At 44.4% G+C, this 21165-nt stretch overlaps 1 protein-coding gene across 1 annotated transcript in view; it reads right to left on the bottom strand.

Moving 5' to 3' along the window:
* The window catches only part of LOC137668280 (contactin-4), a 148884-nt gene that overhangs the window by 96298 nt on the left and 31421 nt on the right, over nt 1–21165 (bottom strand). The window contains exons 2-3 of the mRNA XM_068409683.1: nt 17969–18095; nt 16761–16936 (exon numbers count right to left, since the gene is read on the bottom strand). Of these exons, the coding sequence (XP_068265784.1) occupies nt 16761–16936; nt 17969–18095 (303 nt within the window). The remainder of the gene's footprint in view (nt 1–16760; nt 16937–17968; nt 18096–21165) is intronic.

The raw sequence follows: 21165 nt of genomic DNA, 5'->3' as shown, positions 1-21165 counted from the left end.
TTGTTCTTACTCACCAATTAAAAAAAACAAACCCACAAAAACACCAGAGGACTTATTGAGCCAGCAAGCTCCATTATTTCTTGGCACACTTACTGTTAGGGAAGTGGTCTGAAGCAGGACTATCACACCTCCACGTTTCCCTCGATACCAGCTCTCTTTCCACTGGGAATCGCACCTGAGCAGAACTAGGTGACCTCGGAAATCTGAGGTTTGCAGGTGTCTGGCTGCTGGACCTGCCACTGCCCGAGCAGATGACCCCCACGACACAGCGTGGCTACTCAGCACGTGCTGCTACAGGGCTGCCCTCTACTCATGTTGTTCTCACTGTAACATATTTTACCATTTTTTTTGTTTCCTACTCCTTGTTGTATTCTTCCATGCTTTACTGTTCACCTATTTCTCCCGCGTACATTGTCAATGAGATCACTGACTCCCAACACAACTACTTTTGAGCCTATTTCAAAAATTTAAAAAAAAAAAAAAAAAAAGGAAAACCTACAACAAAAAACCCCAAAAGTTCTTGAAAAACAGCTGAGGATGTAGATTAAAAGAAAATAAAACAATTTCAGATTTGGGAGGGAGGCAGTGAAAGCCTCAAACAGGTCACTACTTTCTCAAACAGAAGTGAGACATTTCTGGTTCACATGCAGAAGCACCGTCATGAGGAGACAATACCATATCTTGAAGCGTTTGCTAACGCAGTGGAGAACATACCAAAAACCAGTGGTATGAAGCTGAAGTGATGACAACAGAAATGAGAAATTACACTTACTATGAGTGATGATGATCAGCTGCTGGAATAAACTCCAGCAGAGAGCAGCGGGTTCAGCATCCTTGACACCAGGAGACCACCACCACCTTTCCAGGACACGTACAAACACTAATTATGCTTTAATCACACTGAAGCCGCCAGGTTCAGTTAGGGATAAGCTGGCAGAAAACACAGACCGTGATAAACAGGAAGCCTCATTACAGGGCACGGCTCCCACCCAGCCTTCAGGTGCACGAGCTGCTGGGCAGGAGGAGGAGGTCTGGAAGCCAGTGGGATAGTCTGGTGGCCTGACGCCCGCTAACAGACCTGTGAGTCCCAGAGGTTTGCTTCCTGGGACCTGGCAACACACTACACAAGAAAACTGAAAATAATCACATTATGATTAATTAATTTAAGTAGCCTATGGGGTACTAAATACCTTAGAAAAGAAATAAAAGGCACGGTCACTTAAGGAGGCTACAGTTAAGTGTCAGACATATTGCAATGAGCACTGGTAAGCAGAAGAGGGAGAACAACAGGAAACAAAACAATGCCTGGAAGTGATAAGTTCATTAAGTTTTGGCATTCAGGCATCTTCGTGACTTAATTAAAAGTTTTTGGGGTGTGAATCGCTTCGATTACAGTGATCTATCATTGAGTAGATCAAAAAAGAAAGGAGCTTTAATTTCAATAAAAATATTTATACATGAAACAAACAAAACATGGCCAGAATTGAGGACTGCTCATACGAACAGGAACTGCTTCTCGCTGGAGCCAGGATCCCTACAAGTGCTTTTGGTGAAAACATGCCACCAGCTCAGGGATTTGTGGCACTAGGCAGTACATGACCATGAAAAAATACTGTTTCTATTCATAGGATCAAAAAGGAAAGCAGATGCAAGAAGGACGTAAACTTGCCCTAACAAATCAAAGCAGCATCCTCAGTCACTTGCACCAATGAATAACTTGCAGATCAGGCTTTATTTTAAATGTGTGATTTCAAATAATCAAGATCAGATATTTGTATGAATTTTCTAGAAAAGAACACACTTGCGTATTAGTTTTTGGCCTATTTAACTTGGACATTCTCTATTTAGAAAGCAATTGTCAAAACTGATTAAGAGAAACCGCTGAGGAAGAAAATACTAATGCTTTCCAGTTCTGGAGGTCAATGTCCTGCCAAAGCTTATTGGGAGCACACAGTACTAAACCAATGACTCCACCAAAAATAGAAAAATATTGTGTAAGCTCCAGCAACTCCAGCATCACACGAGGATGCAATTAGTAATGTTTTCAGTGCAAATATAACAGGGAGGTTTAACAGGAATGCAGACAGGTTATCACGATTAACACTGTTACTCAAACCTTACTTAATGAGTGAGGATGCCATTTAAACTTCATCATCTCCACAGTATCCATTCTAAATCAGACTTAACAGACCCACGTGAGTGTAAAGCTGTATGTATTTAACCTGTGAAGAATACACTGATTTATACCACTGACACCACTGTACCAGCGATTGCGTGACTTTGGGAAAGTAATTTAAGTTCTCTGTGTCAAAGTTTGCACATCTCTAAGGATGAATCCTTAAACTGTGTCTCCGAAGAGACTTAATTAGGTAATATTTGCACAAAAACTTGACATCTGATGCTGAAATGTGCTGGAGTGCAATACGCACGTGCACACTAACACTCACCCTTTAATACGAGCTTGAATGTCTGTTCTTGCATTACTAGATTTTTCTGCAGCCTCCATTAAAACTCTGCCTGAACGTTTAGTGACACAACTTAGGCAGGTACTGGTAAGTGATGCCAGTCTGATATGATGCTTATTCCTCAAAAACGCTCAAAGGCCCAGAAGATGCCAGGAGCAGCTGTCCGTCCCATCAGCTCCTCAGTCTGGGCAGGGTACTCCACGAACGACCTCCTTCCAAAACCTCAAACATGGTTTAATAAAAGCTTAAACAATCTGAAACGATCCAAAGCCCCTTACATCTGGGTAGTTTGTCTCAGTGCATGGCATATGGAAATTTTAATCAAAAACATATGGCTTTTCACAGTTACAATTATCCAACTTTAGCTGGAGTAATGGAAAATTTCCCCAAGTTTTACGTACAAAAATCAGTCTTTATAGCAAGGAAGATTCAATTATAAGCAAAACAAAAGAGCTGTAGCCTTTTCTCCTTTATTAGGACCTACTTGGGTTTGTATTTTATTTATGAAATTTGGCAATTCTTTTTTCTAAGCAACCACTAGATAAGTCCTGAAAATCAGAGTTTGCTCTTTAAAAGAAATATTTCACAGATGACACCGAAGTCCGAGCAAGCCAGCCCAGATCAGCTCGCCTTCCCACGAGTCCCCGCTGCTGGGGGCAGAGCAATATTTCACAGAATCACAGAATGTTAGGGATTGGAAGGGACCTCGAAAGATCATCTAGTCCAATCCCCCTGCCGGGGCAGGATTGCCTAGACCATATCACACAGGAACGCGTCCAGGCGGGTTTTGAATGTCTCCAGAGAAGGAGACTCCACAACCTCTCTGGGCAGCCTGTTCCAGTGTTCAGTCACCCTTACAGTAAAGAAGTTTTTCCTCAAATTTAAGTGGAACCTCCTGTGCTCCAGCTTGCACCCATTGCCCCTTGTCCTGTCAAGGGATGTCACTGAGAAGAGCCTGGCTCCATCCTCTTGACACTTGCCCTTTACATATTTATAAACATTAATGAGGTCACCCCTCAGTCTCCTCTTCTCTAAGCTAAAGAGACCCAGCTCCCTCAGCCTCTCCTCATAAGGGAGATGTTCCACCCCCTTAATCATCTTCGTGGCTCTGCGCTGGACTCTCTCTAGCAGTTCCCTGTCCTTCTTGAACTGAGGGGCCCAGAACTGGACACAATACTCCAGATGCGGCCTCACCAGGGCAGAGTAGAGGGGGAGGAGAACCTCTCTCGACCTGCTGACCACACCCCTTCTAATACACCCCAGGATGCCATTGGCCTTCTTGGCCACAAGGGCACACTGCTGGCTCATGGTCATCCTGTTGTCCACTAGGACCCCCAGGTCCCTTTCCCCTACGCTGCTCTCCAACAGCTCTGTCCCCAACTTGTACTGGTACATGGGGTTGTTCTTGCCCAGATGCAGGACTCTACACTTGCCCTTGTTATATTTCATTAAATTTCTCCCCGCCCAACTCTCCAGCCTGTCCAGGTCTCTCTGAATGGCTGCGCAGCCTTCCGGCATCTCAGCCGCTCCTCCCAGTTTTGTGTCATCAGCGAACTTGCTGACAGCGCACTCTAATCCCTCATCCAAGTCATTAATGAATATATTGAATAGAACTGGTCCCAGAACCGACCTCTGCTTGTTGTATTTCTATCCATTCTCACTTGTCCCCTATTATATTATAAATTAATATATTATATTATAAACATTATATTTAATTATTATATTTTTAATGCACAGCATATTTTTAGAATCAAAAATCTGTAATTATGCCAGTTCTGAAATTGAGAGAGAACTCTCTAGGCAAGAGGGGTCTTTTAGAACTATTAAAGAACCCCAAAAATATTATAGAAAATTACATGAATAGTAAATGGTTCAAATTAATGGTGACAGGTGTCTGCAAGTCTTTTAGAAAGCCAGTTTGTGTGACTGTGTCATGGAGATGGAAGCACTGCGGTGCGTTGCCTTGAATGGCATGCTGTCAGAAACTCATACACCATCAGTGAACCCTTTGTCATCACATTTAAGGGTTTTTCTCCTAATGATTAGAAAAGCAGTGTCAATGCTATTGTTATCTATTATTCTTGTTTAACTGATACGAAACTATTTCTCCTTTTACCATACTCTAACAAAAATATACATACATCAATCACTTCTTTATACATCACTGAATTCTAATTTCCAAAAGAAAATGTGACTAATATTCAGGCTTAAAGAAAAAGAATGCTACTGGCTTTTATGCTGCTATATTTTACTTAAAGTCTCTCTCTAGAGACTTTTGTAAAATGAATGTGATAACACATCAGTGATATTCCTCTGCTGAGGCGATGTTAATAGCAGGCAGCTACCAAAGCATAATACCTGTATCTAGATGTCTACCTACATCTTCAAACAGATCGTTATCCCTACAGAGTGAGCTATTCAATGCACCTTGATAGAGGATGTATGTGCCTGAAGGAAAAACAAGGGGTTGTACAACCACAAGATAACTGCAAAGGCCTCGCCGGTGCAGCCACAGAGGGAATCGGATGCCTCCAAGCTGCGAGCACGTCCCGCAGCTCCTCCTCGCCAAAGGAACGTAACCCAGGAGTGAGCAACAGTGGGGCTGGGTGGAACACAGCACCACCAGCAAGAACACAACCTATATAAAACACATATAGTAAAACTCAGACATAACAGCAACAGGAATCAATGAAGAGCAGATAATACAGCAGTAGTAGCAAATGGATAAATGGAAGAAACTCCCCCCACCATCATGCTCTCCTGACACAGCAACTCCAGAGGCAGGCAAGGAGCTTCAACTGCCCATGTAATAAATTGCATGGGGAGTTTGGTTTGGTATTTCAGCCTTGAGGCTTGGTTGTAATTTGGATACAAGAAACTTGAATGGTTAAGAATGAATTTGGTAAGAATTGACCTTTACTACATACATTAAATGAACTTCGAAGCACTCGTGATAGGAAGTAAAGTAACAATATAAGTAAGGGGTAGTTACCTCTTCATATATGTGAAACCCACAATCCACTTACGTACACAGATACAGCCAAGAAATTAGTGTCAACTTTCAAGCGTGACTTAAAGAGATTTATGGAGAGTAATGGGGTTTGCCTTCTCGTACCCCTTCTGTAATTTTAAAATGATCCCAGCAATTTAAGATTTAGAATGATGTTTAAGGTCATATGCAGTCCTTGAATCAAAGTCAATGGGATATTTTTATTACTAACAACCATATGACTTATCTCAAGGGTATTCTGAATAGGTTGGCAATGACACCTCGTTGAACAAAAAAAATAAGCAACCAGAGAGTTTGGCCAAGTCTTCCTGGTTCAGACTGAATAAAGAACATTCTACCAAGAGACAGCTTGTATGCCCTCTTCCAGATTGTTTTTATCACATTTGCGTAGCTCTCCACATACAACAGAGCATACTTCCATACCCTGGACAAAATACACAACCAGATGGAGACAGAAGTCATCTGCATCACTGCCCATCGAATAATATGACTTCATTGGCTGTAGACTACAAACTATGCTAATTTAGCCCATAAAATAAGTCTTGAACATGAGATTCCAGTGCATCTCAATCCATTTCAGATTTTAGAGGACATTAGTTTGAAGAAATCATAGCCTGTCTATATGAAGGCAGGCTGAAAGCACTTTAACTGATGACTAGCACCCTCAAAAGCGTTAAAGCTTTTTGCTCTCGAAACACTCGGCGAGATTTGCCTCGTGATATTTATGGCTCTAATGTCTCCAAACACTGTCTCTATAAAACCTGCACCTGACTTTTTAAAAGCAGGGTTTATGTCATCCCTTTCACAAATACACAACGACTAAGTTCTTCTGCCCGTGGCCTTGCTGTTGTGTCAGGACTACACAGCGGGCTGTGCAGCTTGGAATAAACCCCCCTTTGATATGGAGCTTAGCACAATTTAGTTTAAGAGCAGGTGTTCTAATGAACAATTTTTAGTCACTGATTTCAGCAATAGTTTACAAGTCTGGGGATGAAAGCTTTCTAATTTGACCTTTAGAACAGAAATTTCACTGGGATTTCTACTTCACTGAAAAAGTTTTAGAGGTAAACATCTCGCCGTTCCCCTACCCTGCCTCTCCTTTGGAAAATATTTTTGCTTGGACTTTATTACTGTAGGTGTTAAATCAGGTACTGCCTGTGCACCTTTACCACGTGGCCAGGTCCAGCTTGGACTTCTAGACCTTTCCTGTCCCTGATCTCTCCTGCACAGAAACTCCTAACACTCTCACGAGACGCAACAACTCTCAGCCTTTGCCATGGGGGCATCTGCAGCTGGAGGATTTCCACGGTGGGGTTTGCTCCGAAGGCTCAGCTTAGCTCCGCGGTGAGGAGAGACGCGTCGCTGGAGGAGCCGCAGGTCTGAACTCCCACCAGCCGCTCCCCGAGGAGGCACTGGCTGCTGCCAGGGAGAAGGGCTCGCGCTCCTCCCGTCCGAGCCAGGGGCGAGCTGCCAGCAGCCACGCGGCGGTTCAGAAAGGAGGACGCTGGTGTGCTGGGATGCAAGCCAGGATCCTGCTTTTCTCCCAAGCCCTCCCTGCTCTCCCCATCACTCACATCTCTGCCGTACGTATCGTCGTGCGCTTTGACATCTCTATCTGGGTTCTCATATTGAGACTACGTTTAAATCTTGCCAAGTGTTTCTGACCACCATCGATCAAAGACAGACTGATCTGTATACCCACATGGCTAAAATTCCTCCTCAGGCTTTTACGCTGCATCCCAAAGCCTGCGGCAGCTTTTCCTCGAGCGTTACCAACGCCGCTGGCCAACACGCAGCCGTGGGAGTCACGGATCCTCACACCGTGCTCCGACTGCTTTCTCCTTCCTCTGTCACACCAAGCACGAGCTGCTTGTCCCCCCCAGGATGGCTCCTCTGGGCACACTATATCCTCAGCACCTCGCTGGGATTTGATCCTTGCTACCAAACAGGCAATAAGGCAGCCCCAGCGCTTTTTTTGTGCCTTCCTTCGTGCCACTCATCCTACTGGGGAGCAGGGGCTCTTCACAGTATCTGCAAGTCACCCACTGTTCTCTTCCCAAAGCAAATCACTCTTTCTATGATGTTACCCAAAAAAAGAAAAAAATCCTCCTTGACTTTCTGTTCTATTTCATAAAAGCTGCTTGTTTACTATCCTTCTATAGGAAATATTTCAACTGTTCATTTTGAAGCAACTCCCCTGCTTGAGACAAAGTGCTGAGGATTCAGAAAATTTTATTTTATTACTTTAATCCGGAAAATCTGGGCAGACAGTTCCCCTTGGGTTGACTTGAATGGAGTGACTTCACTCAGAATTTTTTTTATATTTTCCTAGCAGAACAATGCGTTACTCACACACTTTCTTCCACCCCGGATGATTTTGCGGTGGCAGAAAGCAGTACTTGTACGGGCGGCCAGAGATACTGCACAGCCCCCTCTCACTTCACAGCTGAGATCAACACTTTGCCCACCTAAACAAATGCAAATTCAGACCCCAAATAATGTAAAATAACGTGACACAAGCTCACTGAGCTAGAAGCTTCAAAGAACAATTTCCCTTTACTTGACAAAAACAAATGAAAAAGACCCCACAGAGATCCTGGTCCTCAGAGCGTCACTGGTGGTTCAGCTTGCCTACGGAAATGTGGATTATTATGCTAGGCAGCACCACTTAAAGAGGAGATATTTTTTCATTCTGCTGATCTCTCGCGTCTAACGAATTATGAAATGAGAGTCACGTTCGTTGCAGACAGGAAAACAACATGGGACAACTTTTGACAAACGTATTTAAAGCTCTGCTGTCCTTTGCATGCCAACACTGACTCCCTCGTTTTGCTTTCCAGAAGGAAAATAGGGAAGAAAAAATAAAACAAAGAAAAAGCAGCCACTAGCATAAAATTGTTCTGCACTGGCCTTACATCTCATCAACAGGGACAGAAATTTTCTTACAGAGTCCACCTCTGGCCTTTGGGTACAGTCTGCGCTTGACCGAGGGTCCGGTAATTGCTTTTTTCCATATATTTACAGACAACACTGATTTGCATTGATATAGAAGCAGTCAGGATCAACCTAAGGATTATAATCATTTCTTCAAAATAGGTAAATAGCTTTATGTCATTTGACAGCCAAGGGGATTTAGAGTCAAAAGGGGAGATGTTACAAGAAGCATCCTAGTAACTAAAAAAATAACAAATATCTCTTGATTCCTTGTCCTAGCCTCTATCCACTGGATACACCTGCACTTACTTCTTAAAGATCCAGCCCCTAGATATTAAAAAAAAAATAAACTTTTCAATATATGTTATTTTACATATTAAAATAAATAGAGAGAGAGACAGGAAAAAACTGTCCAGCCTCTGCCTTGTTGTTCCCTAAATTTCTAAACCACACGGTGCTGGGACCGACCTGGGACCTTAAGCTCATTGCGACGCCCAGAGGCGCTGGCAGCAGCTCCCAGCCGCAGCCCTCCGACACCTCCCTGCTCTCAGCAGCACCATTTCTGTGTGATTTAAACCCAAATACACTTCCTAAAGAACGCTGCAGGCTTACAAGGTTACCAGCTTTGAGAGAAGGTGCGCTCCTTATTTACAAATGCTCTGCCACTGCTTTAAGTAATAATGTATTCACCTTATTTATAACCCTTGGGTGGAAACAAAGCAGGTATAAATCCGATGCTTCTGTTCTAAGTTAAGGGTCTTTCTATCACAGGTGAAAATAAAGTAGGTTATACATCCATCCTCTCCCATACACTCCCTGTTGGTCCTATTCATTAAAAAAAAAGCAAAAAGAAGAGCTCACGTGAGGCTTAGCCTAGTTTTCCTCCCATCGGAGCCCGCGTGGCAAAGGTGCAGAGGTTGTGAGACGGTTCTCTAACACTGGCAATTGCACTTTGCACAGGTGAGTTCAGATTTTAGAGGCTCTGAAAGGCTTCAAAGGGAAAAAACGAGACAGCAAAAGAGATTTTTGGCTGCGTACGGGAAAGCAGGCCACTTCAAAAAAAAACACTTCCTGAAGATATAAGAAAAATTAAGAAAATTAAATTATTTAAGGCAGATTCGTGGGCCCTGGGTGTAAGCAAACTCCAGTTGCTGGCTCAGGGTGTTACCTCTAAATTATGACTGTACACATGGGAGGCAGCATGTTGATCAAAATGCCAGGAAAAAGTGAATTAACCTACAGGAAAAGCTGCAGATCTGAAGTCCAGGCTCTGAAAAAGCAGAAGGGGTACCTGAGCAAGAAACAAGTGAGCGTGGTATGTCAATATTGGGGTGAAAACCAACCCTGGAGCACAGGCAGGCACGTCCCGTGGTGGGGTGGCTGCAGGCAGGGACGGGCACTTGCCCCATGCCCATGCAGATGGGCAGCTCCCACCCAGGGTGCTGAAGGCTCCCACCCCACGTACCTGGCAGGGGCTTTTCACAAGTGAACCAGAAAAAGGAAGGAGCCAGGAAAATGCACCGAACTGGGTTTTTCTCCCCTTCACAAGCAGAAAATCCTTGAAAAAAATAAACTTCCTGAAGAGGCTGAGCATGGGCGTCCGATGGGTTGCTTAGGGACAAACAGAGCCGCGCGCACCCACTGCCCCAGCTGCAGTCTGGAAAAAAACAACCCAAACCCTCCATATCTCCTTAATTTCCAGGAGGTTTAACACAGATCATCTTCTCTCAACACCCAGACGTTCATAATTGCTGCGGAAATGATTTAATTCACGTGCCGACTGCCTCCTTCAGCCGAGCGGAGCACGTCACTTCGCTGATCAATCAGTTGTGCCTGTTGGTTTGGGCAAGGCAAGGCAGAGAGTTGGGCGCTTGTCTGAAAATGTTGTCATTATTAATTGTTCTTGAAAGAATTCCTTCACTGATCATTTAATCTCCAAAAAGAAAATGAATGCACTTCAAGGCAACACGAGGCTATAACAGTAAAGAATTTGAGCAGCAATTATAATTTGTTTCTTAGCAACTAATAGCAAAAATCATGGGATTTGCTCAGATACGAGATATAACAGGAATCATTCCAGCAATGGGAATATTGAAAAAAAATCCTTGGCAGTCTAATGTTGGGAGTAATTTTCTTTTTCTACCATCACAGTGAAATTATTTTGGGATGGTAGGTCAAAGCCCCAAAGTATTCTCATTACAACCGCATTATTACTGTATTTTCTGCTACCATTCGCACTGCACAGTGCTCAGTCCTAGCTGCTAATTCATGCGTAACAATTATTATTTTATAAAAGTGTTTCTGCAAAAAATTCTTCTAATAAAGTGTTGGAAGAAAGTTTTCAGAAACAATCGTGTGATTCCCTACAGTTAGGAGTATGAAGAAGAAAGTCTGAGTTTCTACCGAAGTTCTTCGGTAGCGAAGAAGAAAGATCGAGTTTCTATCACGACTAATCCAATGGAAAATGGACAAAAGGCGAGTCTGAGGCCGCTGGCCTGGTGAGCGGCGGAGGGAAGCCCACCCGCAAACCCTGCCCTCCAGGCCTGCTTTGATCTTCAAACACAGTAAAACAGTTCAGGCTAAATTCCACACACAAAACCAGCCATTTACAGAATCAATGAGGTTGGAAGAGACCTCTGGGATCATCGAGTCCAACCATTGCCCTGACACCACCATGGCAACTAGACCAGGGCACTAAGTGCCATGGCCAGGCTTTTCTTAAACACCTCCAGAGATGGTGACTCCACCACCTCCCTGGGCAGCCCCTTCCAATGGCTAATGACCCTTGCTGAGAAGAAATGCTTCCTAATGTCCAACCTGAACCTCCCCTCGCAAAGCTTGAGGCTGTGTCCTCTTGTCCTATCGCTAGTTGCCCAGGAGAAGAGGCCGACTCCCACTCCGCTACAACCTCCCTTCAGGTAGTTGTAGACTGCACTAAGGTCACCTCTGAGCCTCCTCTTCTCCAGGCTAAACAACCCCAGCTCCCTCAGCCGTTCCTCGTAGGTCAGACCCTCCAGACCCTTCACCAGCTTGGTCGCCCTCCTCTGGACTCGCTCCAACACCTCAACATCTTTCTTGAAGTGCGGGGCCCAGAACTGGACACAGGATTCAAGGTGCAGCCTCACCAGTGCCGAGTACAGAGGGACTTGATTTCGCTTGACTGGGGCTGTCTGCAGGAGGAGGAGACCCTTCCCCCTTTCATTTCAGCCCAGGTGCAGCACAGCCGTGGTTTGCTGCTGCCCCACCATCCTGTGAGGACACCTTCCTCCAGCCCCATCATCCTCTCTCCCGGGACCTCATTTCTGTTCTGCCTCAGCCCCATTTCTGCCAACTGCACGGACCTGTCAAATTACAGGTTCGAAGGAAACTCCTTCATAGAAAATGGCTACGGAAAGGCACCAATTTCAGAGGAGCATCTTTGCGCAGAGCGGGAGGAAGGATGGACACCAACGCTAAAACCCCCTGAAAAGTACATCCCATTTCTCTAACAGCTCATGTTTCACAGACATCACTTTTAGACAGTTTTTATACCAACAGGGGGCAAAACAATGGTATCACTGAAAAACTGCACTGATTTGCACTTGATTTTCCTCTTTGGATACTCATTTCAGAATCAACAGCATGTGACAAATACCAGTACTGATAAGAAAGGCAACGGCTACTGCATGGCTACTCACCTGCTCCCCGGAGGGTTTATTTTTAAGCCAGCATTACTGCAGGTAGCACTGTCTTGATGTATTTTCAGGTTAAACTGCAAACCCTGCTGAAGAGTTCAGGGTCAAATTGAGTCTAGTTATCCCAGCAGGGAAAGGATGTTTCATCTGCTAGCACTGGGGATGGCTCCATGGGAGAGGACAGGGGTCATCTGCTGGGAGAGCGGAGCAGAGCCCTGGCCCATCCTGGGGATCAATAGCTGCCGCAGGTGGAGGCAGCAATGGAGCAGACACAGCCTGGAGAGCCCTGGGGCGAGGGGCACAGGGATGTCCCCATAGACCCTTTGCACTGCTCTTGGAGAACTGCAAAAATGTGTGGTTTCAAAGCTTTGGCAGTAAAAAACAAACTGCAGTCTCAGCAAGGTACAATAAATGTCAAAGTTAATCTCTCATTAGAGATGTTATTCTACGGATGCTCATAAATCAGCTGAAAGGTAAGATAGTAATTGCCTTTCTCTTTGCTGGGGAGAGTCCCGTCTCGCTCATCCCACCCTACCAATGGGTTGTAAAAGAACAGATGTGGACATCACCTAGCCAAGAATTACAAACAGAACAGGAAGCTTTACTTAGTCTTTTTATTCCTGAACTCATTTCCACCAGCCTTGCTCACGTGGAACAGGTTTGACAAGCTGGCCCTGTTCTCCATTACCAGCCTTTGGTTAAGCAAGAACGAACCCAAAAACGGTAGATGAGCCACAAATCACATGAAAGCTGGCACTCTCCGTGGTCACCCACCCCTGGCAACAGACTGGGGGCTTCTGCAAAGACATTTCTGGTGGGAAGCCACTGGGACTTGGCTGCCCAGTAGCACAATCCTTTGCACATCTACCACACTCGATAGTCAACAGAAGGGGAGGAGGAAGAGACTTGAAAGCCCTTGGGTCATTACCTGCACAGGGCATGGAGTACAGGCACAGTCCAGACGATCAGTAGTAGCTGCTAGCAAGTAAGATTAGCACTAGCAGAGGCCACCAAAGTAAGTGACACTAAACCTGAATACATAATCCTCCAGATACACACTGCTGAGAAGGGGCTGCAAACGCTGTGCAGGACAGGCTGTCGAGCTCCTCGAGGGAAGGGCATCGGTGCTGCCTCACGCTGGGGACAGACAAGCTCTCGAAGCCTTTCCCAGGACTCAACTTTCTGACTTTATGCCTATGGAGAGGTGAGTATAAATGCAACTTTCGGCACCTGCGTGCACTAATGTTCCACTTTGTGAATTGTTTCACAGTCAGTAGAAATAATTTGGCAAGGATGCTCATTAAAAGCACATCCTGCTCATGGCATACTGCTCCGTGCTGGGCTGCACCACTCGCCTGCCCACACCAGAGAACGGGAGCTGAGCAGGCCGGACAACCTGCAAACTCATCACTTCCTGAGGGGTACGGTCCAACCCTGGTGCCACTACAAATCAATACACGTTTTCTCTTCGACTTATACAGAAGCAGGATCTGGGCCATAGCAAAGAGCTTTAATCATTTCTCTGAATAGGTGGGTGCTTCTCTAAACTGCAGCATCAGAGCTGCACGTCTTTCCAGGCATAACTTCTTATTGATTTCAGTGTTATTTCCGAACAGAAACTACGGTACAGTGAATAAATTGTCAAGCTAAGCCCCATTCCCTAAAACAAAAAGCACATAATTTAATCTAGTTCAGCTGTGTTTTCGTACATCATTTTGGAAAAGCCATTATTACAATCCATACTCAGAGTTTAAAGCTTTATTTTCTGAGAGCCTATATTGCCATAAGCACAGGGTTTAGGGTATCATTAATCCATATTCCGTTACTGCGGCGCAGCAGATTCCTTACTTTCTGAAAATATGTTCCATTTCAGAGACAACTAGCATTGGAGGGGGAGAGAACAGATTTGAAATGTAAATGATATATCACAAAGTATTGGGGGAAAATAGTAGCACTTTTATCGTAATGAGTTTGTAACCTAAATACTTATTTCAAGGATTGAATTGCAGACCCTCCCTGACCTCCCCAGCAGGTTGAATAGCTGGATCACAGTTTAATCTTCGGTGAAAACGCTAGAGAAGAATAACACAGCCCTTGAAGAACAAACGAACATATATTAATGATGCCCCACGATTCAGAATTTAACCCTTAAGAGGAGGAAAAAAAAAGCTCAACACCCCAGATGTTAGTCTCAAAGAGCCAGCATGACTTTCCTCAGAAATAAAAACGAGGTAACACAAAAATCCCACAACACACCGATTTTGCTGGAAAATAAGGGATTGCTCGGAGACAGGTTAAGCAGCACAGTCCTGATCTCTAATCAAACAGCTTTCCACAGCTAAATCACAATGGGTAACGCAGCAGGGTGTAAGAGACCACGGTGAAGGGCTGGCGCTGGGTCAGAGCCTGCGCCTGCTGTCCAGGGGCCAGACACGGGTGTGAGTGCAAGGAAAATAACTCTATAAAAGGGAAAAACCCTGAGAGAGCAACTAGGTTTAAGAGAGCTCACCAGTGGCTAGACAGAGTCCTCCCCATGGAGTGTTTTAGGTTATTCCATGCAGAACCTACAGAAGGCCAATGATCACATTTGGAATAAAACCACTCAAAGGCAAGTAAGGAGAGCTACTGCATCCACGTCTTGGACATCAAAGCTGAAAAACACACATTACTAATACAGATGCCCACTTTTATTGGTTCTTAGAAGCAGAGCTTCTGTAATAAACTCAAACTACTCTGTGTATTTCATAATTCAGCTAATTCTGGTTGCAATCGCTTTGATTATACAAGACAAAACGACTTACTGTTTTGGGAAAGCACAGAGCCTACCTTGATATAAGCTCATTTTTTTTAATTTAATCCAAATGTTTCTAAACTGATTATGCTGTTTTAGCAACCTAAACTAAATTTTAGGAATCAAAAATAATACATTTATTCAAGTTCCCCATCATTACTTTAATCGGAAAAGAACAAGCTTTGCTTTTGAATACAGTCTTCTTCACTAAGAATCAGTCAAACCAAACTTGTATTTGGTCAACTAGAAAACTTGAAAGATTTTTGCCAGATGTATCATTCACCAAGACAGATAAATTAATCATTGAGCAGCAGGTTGGGAGGGATCTCAAGGATGATCTGGTCCAACCTTTCATAGCAAAAGCACAGTCTAGACAAGAGGGCCCAGCACCCTGTCCAGCTGAATCTTAAAAGTGTCCAATGTTGGGACAGACAGAATTTAATAAACATCTGAAGCAAAGATAAAGTGTTAAAGGTTGATGGTGTCTTAATTTTCACGCAGAATTCTCTGTGCTTGCAAGCTCCTGGTTATTTGGTGCGTAACAATTTAAACTAGCAAGGAAGCTGATGTATTTCCACTCAAGTAGTGAGTGGCAGCTGCACTTGCCAACATCAGCATCCTCCCTCCTAGTCCTGTTGAAGCCTGGGACAAGTGTTTAAGGAGCTGCAACCTGGTACCCAGCTTGTCCTTTAAACAACTGACTTCAGCAAATGGTACGACCCTAGCCAAGGGGGTGCTTGGCTCTGAATGATGCTTCCCAGGCTCACCCCGACAGCCAGCAGAAGGCCACGGTCTGTAAGATGGAGTCTGCTGTGAAACATGTGCTCTCCAGAGCAGCAGACCAATGCTGTATTTATGAAGCGATCACCCTGCCATACTGAGATCTGGAGTGATGAGATTGGTCTGGAGGAAGCTGCTCATTACCCATCCAGAGTGCAAATGCATCTTCAGTCACAGAAAAACACAAGCAGGTCATAAGCAAATGGATAATATATTGTAAACTATGTGGGGAGACAGAGGACTTCACTCCCAGTAATATTTCTCATTACAGATCACCTCTCTATATTGCGTGAACCTGGTGTTTATTGGCATTTTTACCTTTTTATTTTTGTAGCTGGGGCACATCAACTTCTCTTACCAGCTGGTGAAAAGCATCTTTCATTAAGCTCTACTGAAAGCCCAGCTCCCCGTTACTGATGGCTCCGTGCCTGGGAACGGACCGCCTCGAGCTCCTGCACGCGCGTGCAAGGACGTTTCGTAGCAGGCCCTGCTGTAATTACTGAGCTGCTGTGTACAGCCCTCCCAGGACAACGGCACAGAGAAACCACAGAGACGATGGATGAACAAGCCCGTGTATCTATTCTCTTCCATCACCTTTGCAACTAGATGAGAAAAAAGATGAGTCGTGGTCCTGCGCTATCATTCGCCCACTCTTACGGACTTCATCCTGTACCTCAAAATGGCTTTTCATAATTTCATATAATGCTAATTCACATCAAGACCTGTGTCTTTTGTTATCCTTAGCTAAGTGCAGGACTTGTGAAAACTGTCACTGTGAATTTATTCCTTACAAAGAGTATGCTGCTTGAAATATTCTGAAGCGTTAATTCTCCAAGGAAAGGAAAAATCAATGGTGAGATCCCATTTGCCAGATATTTTCCTCGGTGGTCTCTTTCTCAAGAAATAAGACATTTTACCTTGCATACTGCATATAATTTTAGCTAAATAATAATAAACCAATTCCTCATTCCCATTTCCCCTCTAAATCCAGGTGTTTACTCCACGAAGAGCTCAGGGAATACCACGTAACGTAAAGGGCAGGAAGGCAGGCACCGCGCTCTGGTTTTCCAGCGTGCTGCAGGGATGGAGGCTGCGTTGTTACTTACAAGCAAACTGAAGCTTCGCTTCTCTGCTGACAATTGTTCCAAACGGGTTTGTTGCTACACACTGGTATGTTCCGGTGTCTTGGGTTTTATTGGGAGTATTGATCAACAGGTTGCCTTCCACCACGCTGTAGCGGTAATCCATCCCGGTGTCAATACTGGTCCCATTTAACTTCCACCTAGAGCATAAAATGCCAAAGTTAAATTCTGCTAATATTAATGCATGCTCTGAAAATACAATATGTAGTAAATAAAGATTTAAAACATCTTTGACTACTTATTAATAAAAAAAAAAAAGCATGAAAATGCAAATTTCCTGCACAGTATTGAAATATTCCAGTATTTAACCGAAACAGCAATATCCTTGACATATATTTCAGTCTCTGATCTGATTAATGCTGCTGTAGTTGCTCGTGCTGCTGCTCTTTGGAATTAATCATTTTGCAAGGGGAAGTCCCAGAAACAGGATCTTTAAACCATTCAAGTCCACTGAGGTTTCTTTTCCTCTCCCGACTTGCTGGCTGTTTGTTTTTATATTTAAGGAAATTCCCTTACAGCAGCTGTTGTCACAAACTGGGGCACTGAGAAATTCCAGTACCCCAGTCACAGCAACTCTCATCTCCTGAGAGATGAGGAGCTGCACAGCAGCTCCCTTTACCAGAACACACAGAGAAACAACGGGGATACGTTTGCACCAGTGAATCAGCAGAGTTTATTGCACTAAATGGTTGGTCGTGTCAGAAGACAGCACGGGGGCTGAGGTCTGACGCCTCTAATCGGTTTCAGAGCGGTATTTACTTTGATGAACAAAATGAGAAAGGCACTTAAGGAAAAAAAACCAGCAGCCTAAATGATTTACAGCAGCAGCATCACCGTGGCAGTACAGCATCTTTTTTTCTAAGGATCCCAAAGCAGTTACTAAAGCTGAAAACAATTAAGAGCTTTGTCCATGTTTATGGAAAAAGATGGTTAACCTGGGAGCCAAGGCTCTTTATAACCCTTTCTTAACCTTTTTGAACACTTGTCCAAATTTTGCTATTACGTTGCAATACGTGGTGATTTCCTGATGCCTTTTTTTTAATCATCAGCATGTGGGAGACTCAAGGGGCATCACTGAGTTACACTGCATGATACACGCAGGAGAAGGGCTCTCGGGGGATGCTGCTGCGGCACGGAGATCGCGCTAAAGAACAGTTAAACATTCAACAAACCGAATGGTTGGTCTGGGGTTTCCTTTCACTTCGCAGCTCAGCTTCACTTTCTTTTCCTCTGAATCCAAGGGGAAGATCACGCTGTTGGGCTCCTGAAGGAAAACTGGCCCGTGCAGTGAGTTGTCGTCTGCGTTAAACAGAGGAAAAATGTGATGGAATCACCACGTACCCAGTGTTAAAATACAAAATAGCATCTTAGCAGCAAGAGGCCGTGCATCATTCACCCTAGAAAAGATGTGAGAATCACAGGGGTTTTTTTAGAACGGCCAGATTTTTTTCCAAAAGCCATTGAACCTCACATGGAGTCAACAGCTGGACTCGATGATCCCTGAGGTCTCTTCCAACCTGATTGATTCTGTGATTCTGTGAACATTCACGAAAACATTTGTGTATTAGATAGACCACAGACTGAAACTTTATCCAAAGTTCAAATGAAGGGGAACAGGCATGATCCTACTGGGACAGCACAGCTCTCTTGAAATCAGAATGCTCAGTTTCACTTTGAAACACTGAAATATTTTCCTCTGTAAATTAAAAAACCCTCATTATTAAATACAGGTACAGAAAGTAAGAACTTTCTGTCCTTCAGCAGAATGGAAGGAGCCTTGCTTGAACATTTTCTGATGGTGTCCTGCCCTACCATCCTCCTGGCAGCCTCATGCTCTCGCAGAGCACCGGGGGGCAAAGGGCAACAGCACGGGCCACGCGGGTGCTGCTGCTGGTGCCCGCGGCTCCCTCGCTGCCCAGGGCAGGGGCTCGTGGGGACGGGAGCACGGACGTCCCCTTGGCCAGGCAGCCACGCTGCCGGCCAGTCTGCTGCCAGAACTCCATCTTGACACACGGGAAGTTTGTGGGTATAAGAGGAGAATGAATACATAAAATATAAAGATGATGGGATGTACAAAAAAAATAACAAAGAAAAAGGAATGAACAGAAGACGATGTATCTTCCTGCCAGGAGGAGGGTGAGAATGAATGTGAATAGCCCTCATGCCTCTGACACTGGGAAATCAGCTGGATTTATTAGGGACAGAACAACAGCTCTTTCCTCCAGGGAGACAATTCTGTCGTCTCCACAGAAGGGTTTCAGAGAGACTCTGCCAGGAGGATTACAATGGAGTCACCTCTCCCCCGTGTCTCCTCCCTCGCGTACCACCACAAAAGAGAATGAACTAAGCATACAGTCATATCGGTTGTATTTATCTTTATTTTTAATTATATGTTAACGATATCTGACTGAGACTCATCTATTATTCAAAACACATTTCACATAATCTCTAGCTTTAAATTATACCTGTGTGCTACTTAACTGTTGCTGGCAGAAAAAGATAATAATAACCATAAAGCACACAGGGCTAGATTATGATATCCTGATGTGTTGCTGAGACCCAGGGCTGCTTCACTGCTTAAACACTCTCATTCACTGTAAGAAAGAATATTACAATCTGACCCATAAAGATTATAGCTCTGAGTACTATATTAATGGGTTCGAAAACAAAAGAATTAAAATACATTTTAATTTATCCAGTTTTCTAATTGTAAAATACAGAAGCTAGCCTGGTGTTCGGGTCCTACGTAAGAGCTGCTTCAAGTCCCATAAGCAAGGAGCTTGATCGTGCCGGGACAGGCACAAGCCAGACCATCCCTGGTGACGCAGCTGGGGAACCGTGCTGGCTCATGCATGTGGTGCATCGGCTGTCATCTGCCTCACACCCCACCAAAGGGCTCACGTCACGCTACACTGTCATTTCCCGTTATTTCAATTACTGTGCATCAATTTATATCATATCACACCATGCTGAAGGTCAGACGCTTGGTCCTCTTCCCATCACAAGAAAATACACCTTGCATTAAAAAGTAGATAGCTCACCTACTTGAGTCGGGAAACGGACACACAAAGGGTCCAAATGTGTCCCCACATGTGCAGGACATCACTCAGCTGCAGGACCCACAGAATCACAGAATCAACCAGGTTGGAAGAGACCTCAGGGATCATCGAGTCCAACCGTTGCCCTGACACCACCCTGTCAACTAGACCATGGCACTAAGACCCGACCCAGACTGCTATGGTGCAGTGTCTTGGGGCGAGACACTGGTCTTTCGATGCCACAGGGCATTTGACAGGGAGTTACATTTGTAAGAAACATTACAACCCACATACACCATTAGTAAGCAAAGTACAATTTAGGGGAAAAAAAAAAAAAAACAACAGACACAAAGGTAGAGAACTATGAAGACAGAAATAGTCAGAAATAGGTGAAAAGTCTAAAGAACTTAATTTGCCTAAGCTAAAACAGAAGCCTACAAAAGAACCCCAAATGAACCCGCTCTCCAAATATCACAACATCTGCTGTAGACACTGTTTAATGTTCAACTTTTACAAGGCAAAAAAACGCTTGCCCTTCCTGTTAGCCAGCAAGAAGGAAAGCCCTGGTGCAACTACGACTTGGCTTTCAAGAGAGCAGTGTTGGGTCAGGCAGGGAGAAGCTCTCAAAGCAGCTGACAGTGTCTCAGAGGAACAGAAGAGGAAGAAAAACCTTGCAATACTGGGTAGATAAAATCATTTTGGGTGCCTTTCTTCCTCCTCTTATTGGTGCCTGTATGTAACCAAGATAAGCAAGTCCAAACTATTTCATCTTCAGCCTGTAGAGTCCTTCTGCTACAGTCCAATGCGTGATTGACATCACTGCAGCCCCGACCCTAACGCAGTGTGGGACAGGAGTTGAGCCACAGTACCTTACAGAAGAGGACGATTTGGTTCAAAGAGCACTGGATATTCACTAATAAATAAAACAAACTGCCACCTAGATTCTTACAGACAGAAAACTAAGAGAGTTTTAGTTTAGTCTAAACATAGAGAGTCCATTTTTGACCAACTGACAACGTTCCTGGGTAGAAACGGATCTCAGGCGTTTAGTGTCAGCACAGGCAAATGCATTTACTCTGTTACAGTGTCTGGTTTTGTGGGAGCAAAGTTTTGCTATCCAGATAACTTCGAAATGTGAATTTGACACTTTTTTTTTTAATAAAAGCAGTAACTCCATTTCTATTGCAGTAATATTCATGGACTTGCAATCACAAAGCGACAACACCACGTTCTGAGTTTATCACTGCCGGACACTACCAGGCGCTTGAGCCCCAGAAGCCCACCGACGCCAACGGGAGGCTCTTTCTCGAGCCTACCAGGCTTTCCCCTTG

This window comes from Nyctibius grandis, chromosome 10 (genome assembly GCF_013368605.1).
Source record: "Nyctibius grandis isolate bNycGra1 chromosome 10, bNycGra1.pri, whole genome shotgun sequence".
Classification (NCBI taxonomy): Eukaryota; Metazoa; Chordata; class Aves; order Nyctibiiformes; family Nyctibiidae; genus Nyctibius; species Nyctibius grandis.
The sequence above is the reverse complement of the archived record's forward strand: the minus strand, read 5'-3'. Positions and strand labels throughout refer to the sequence as shown.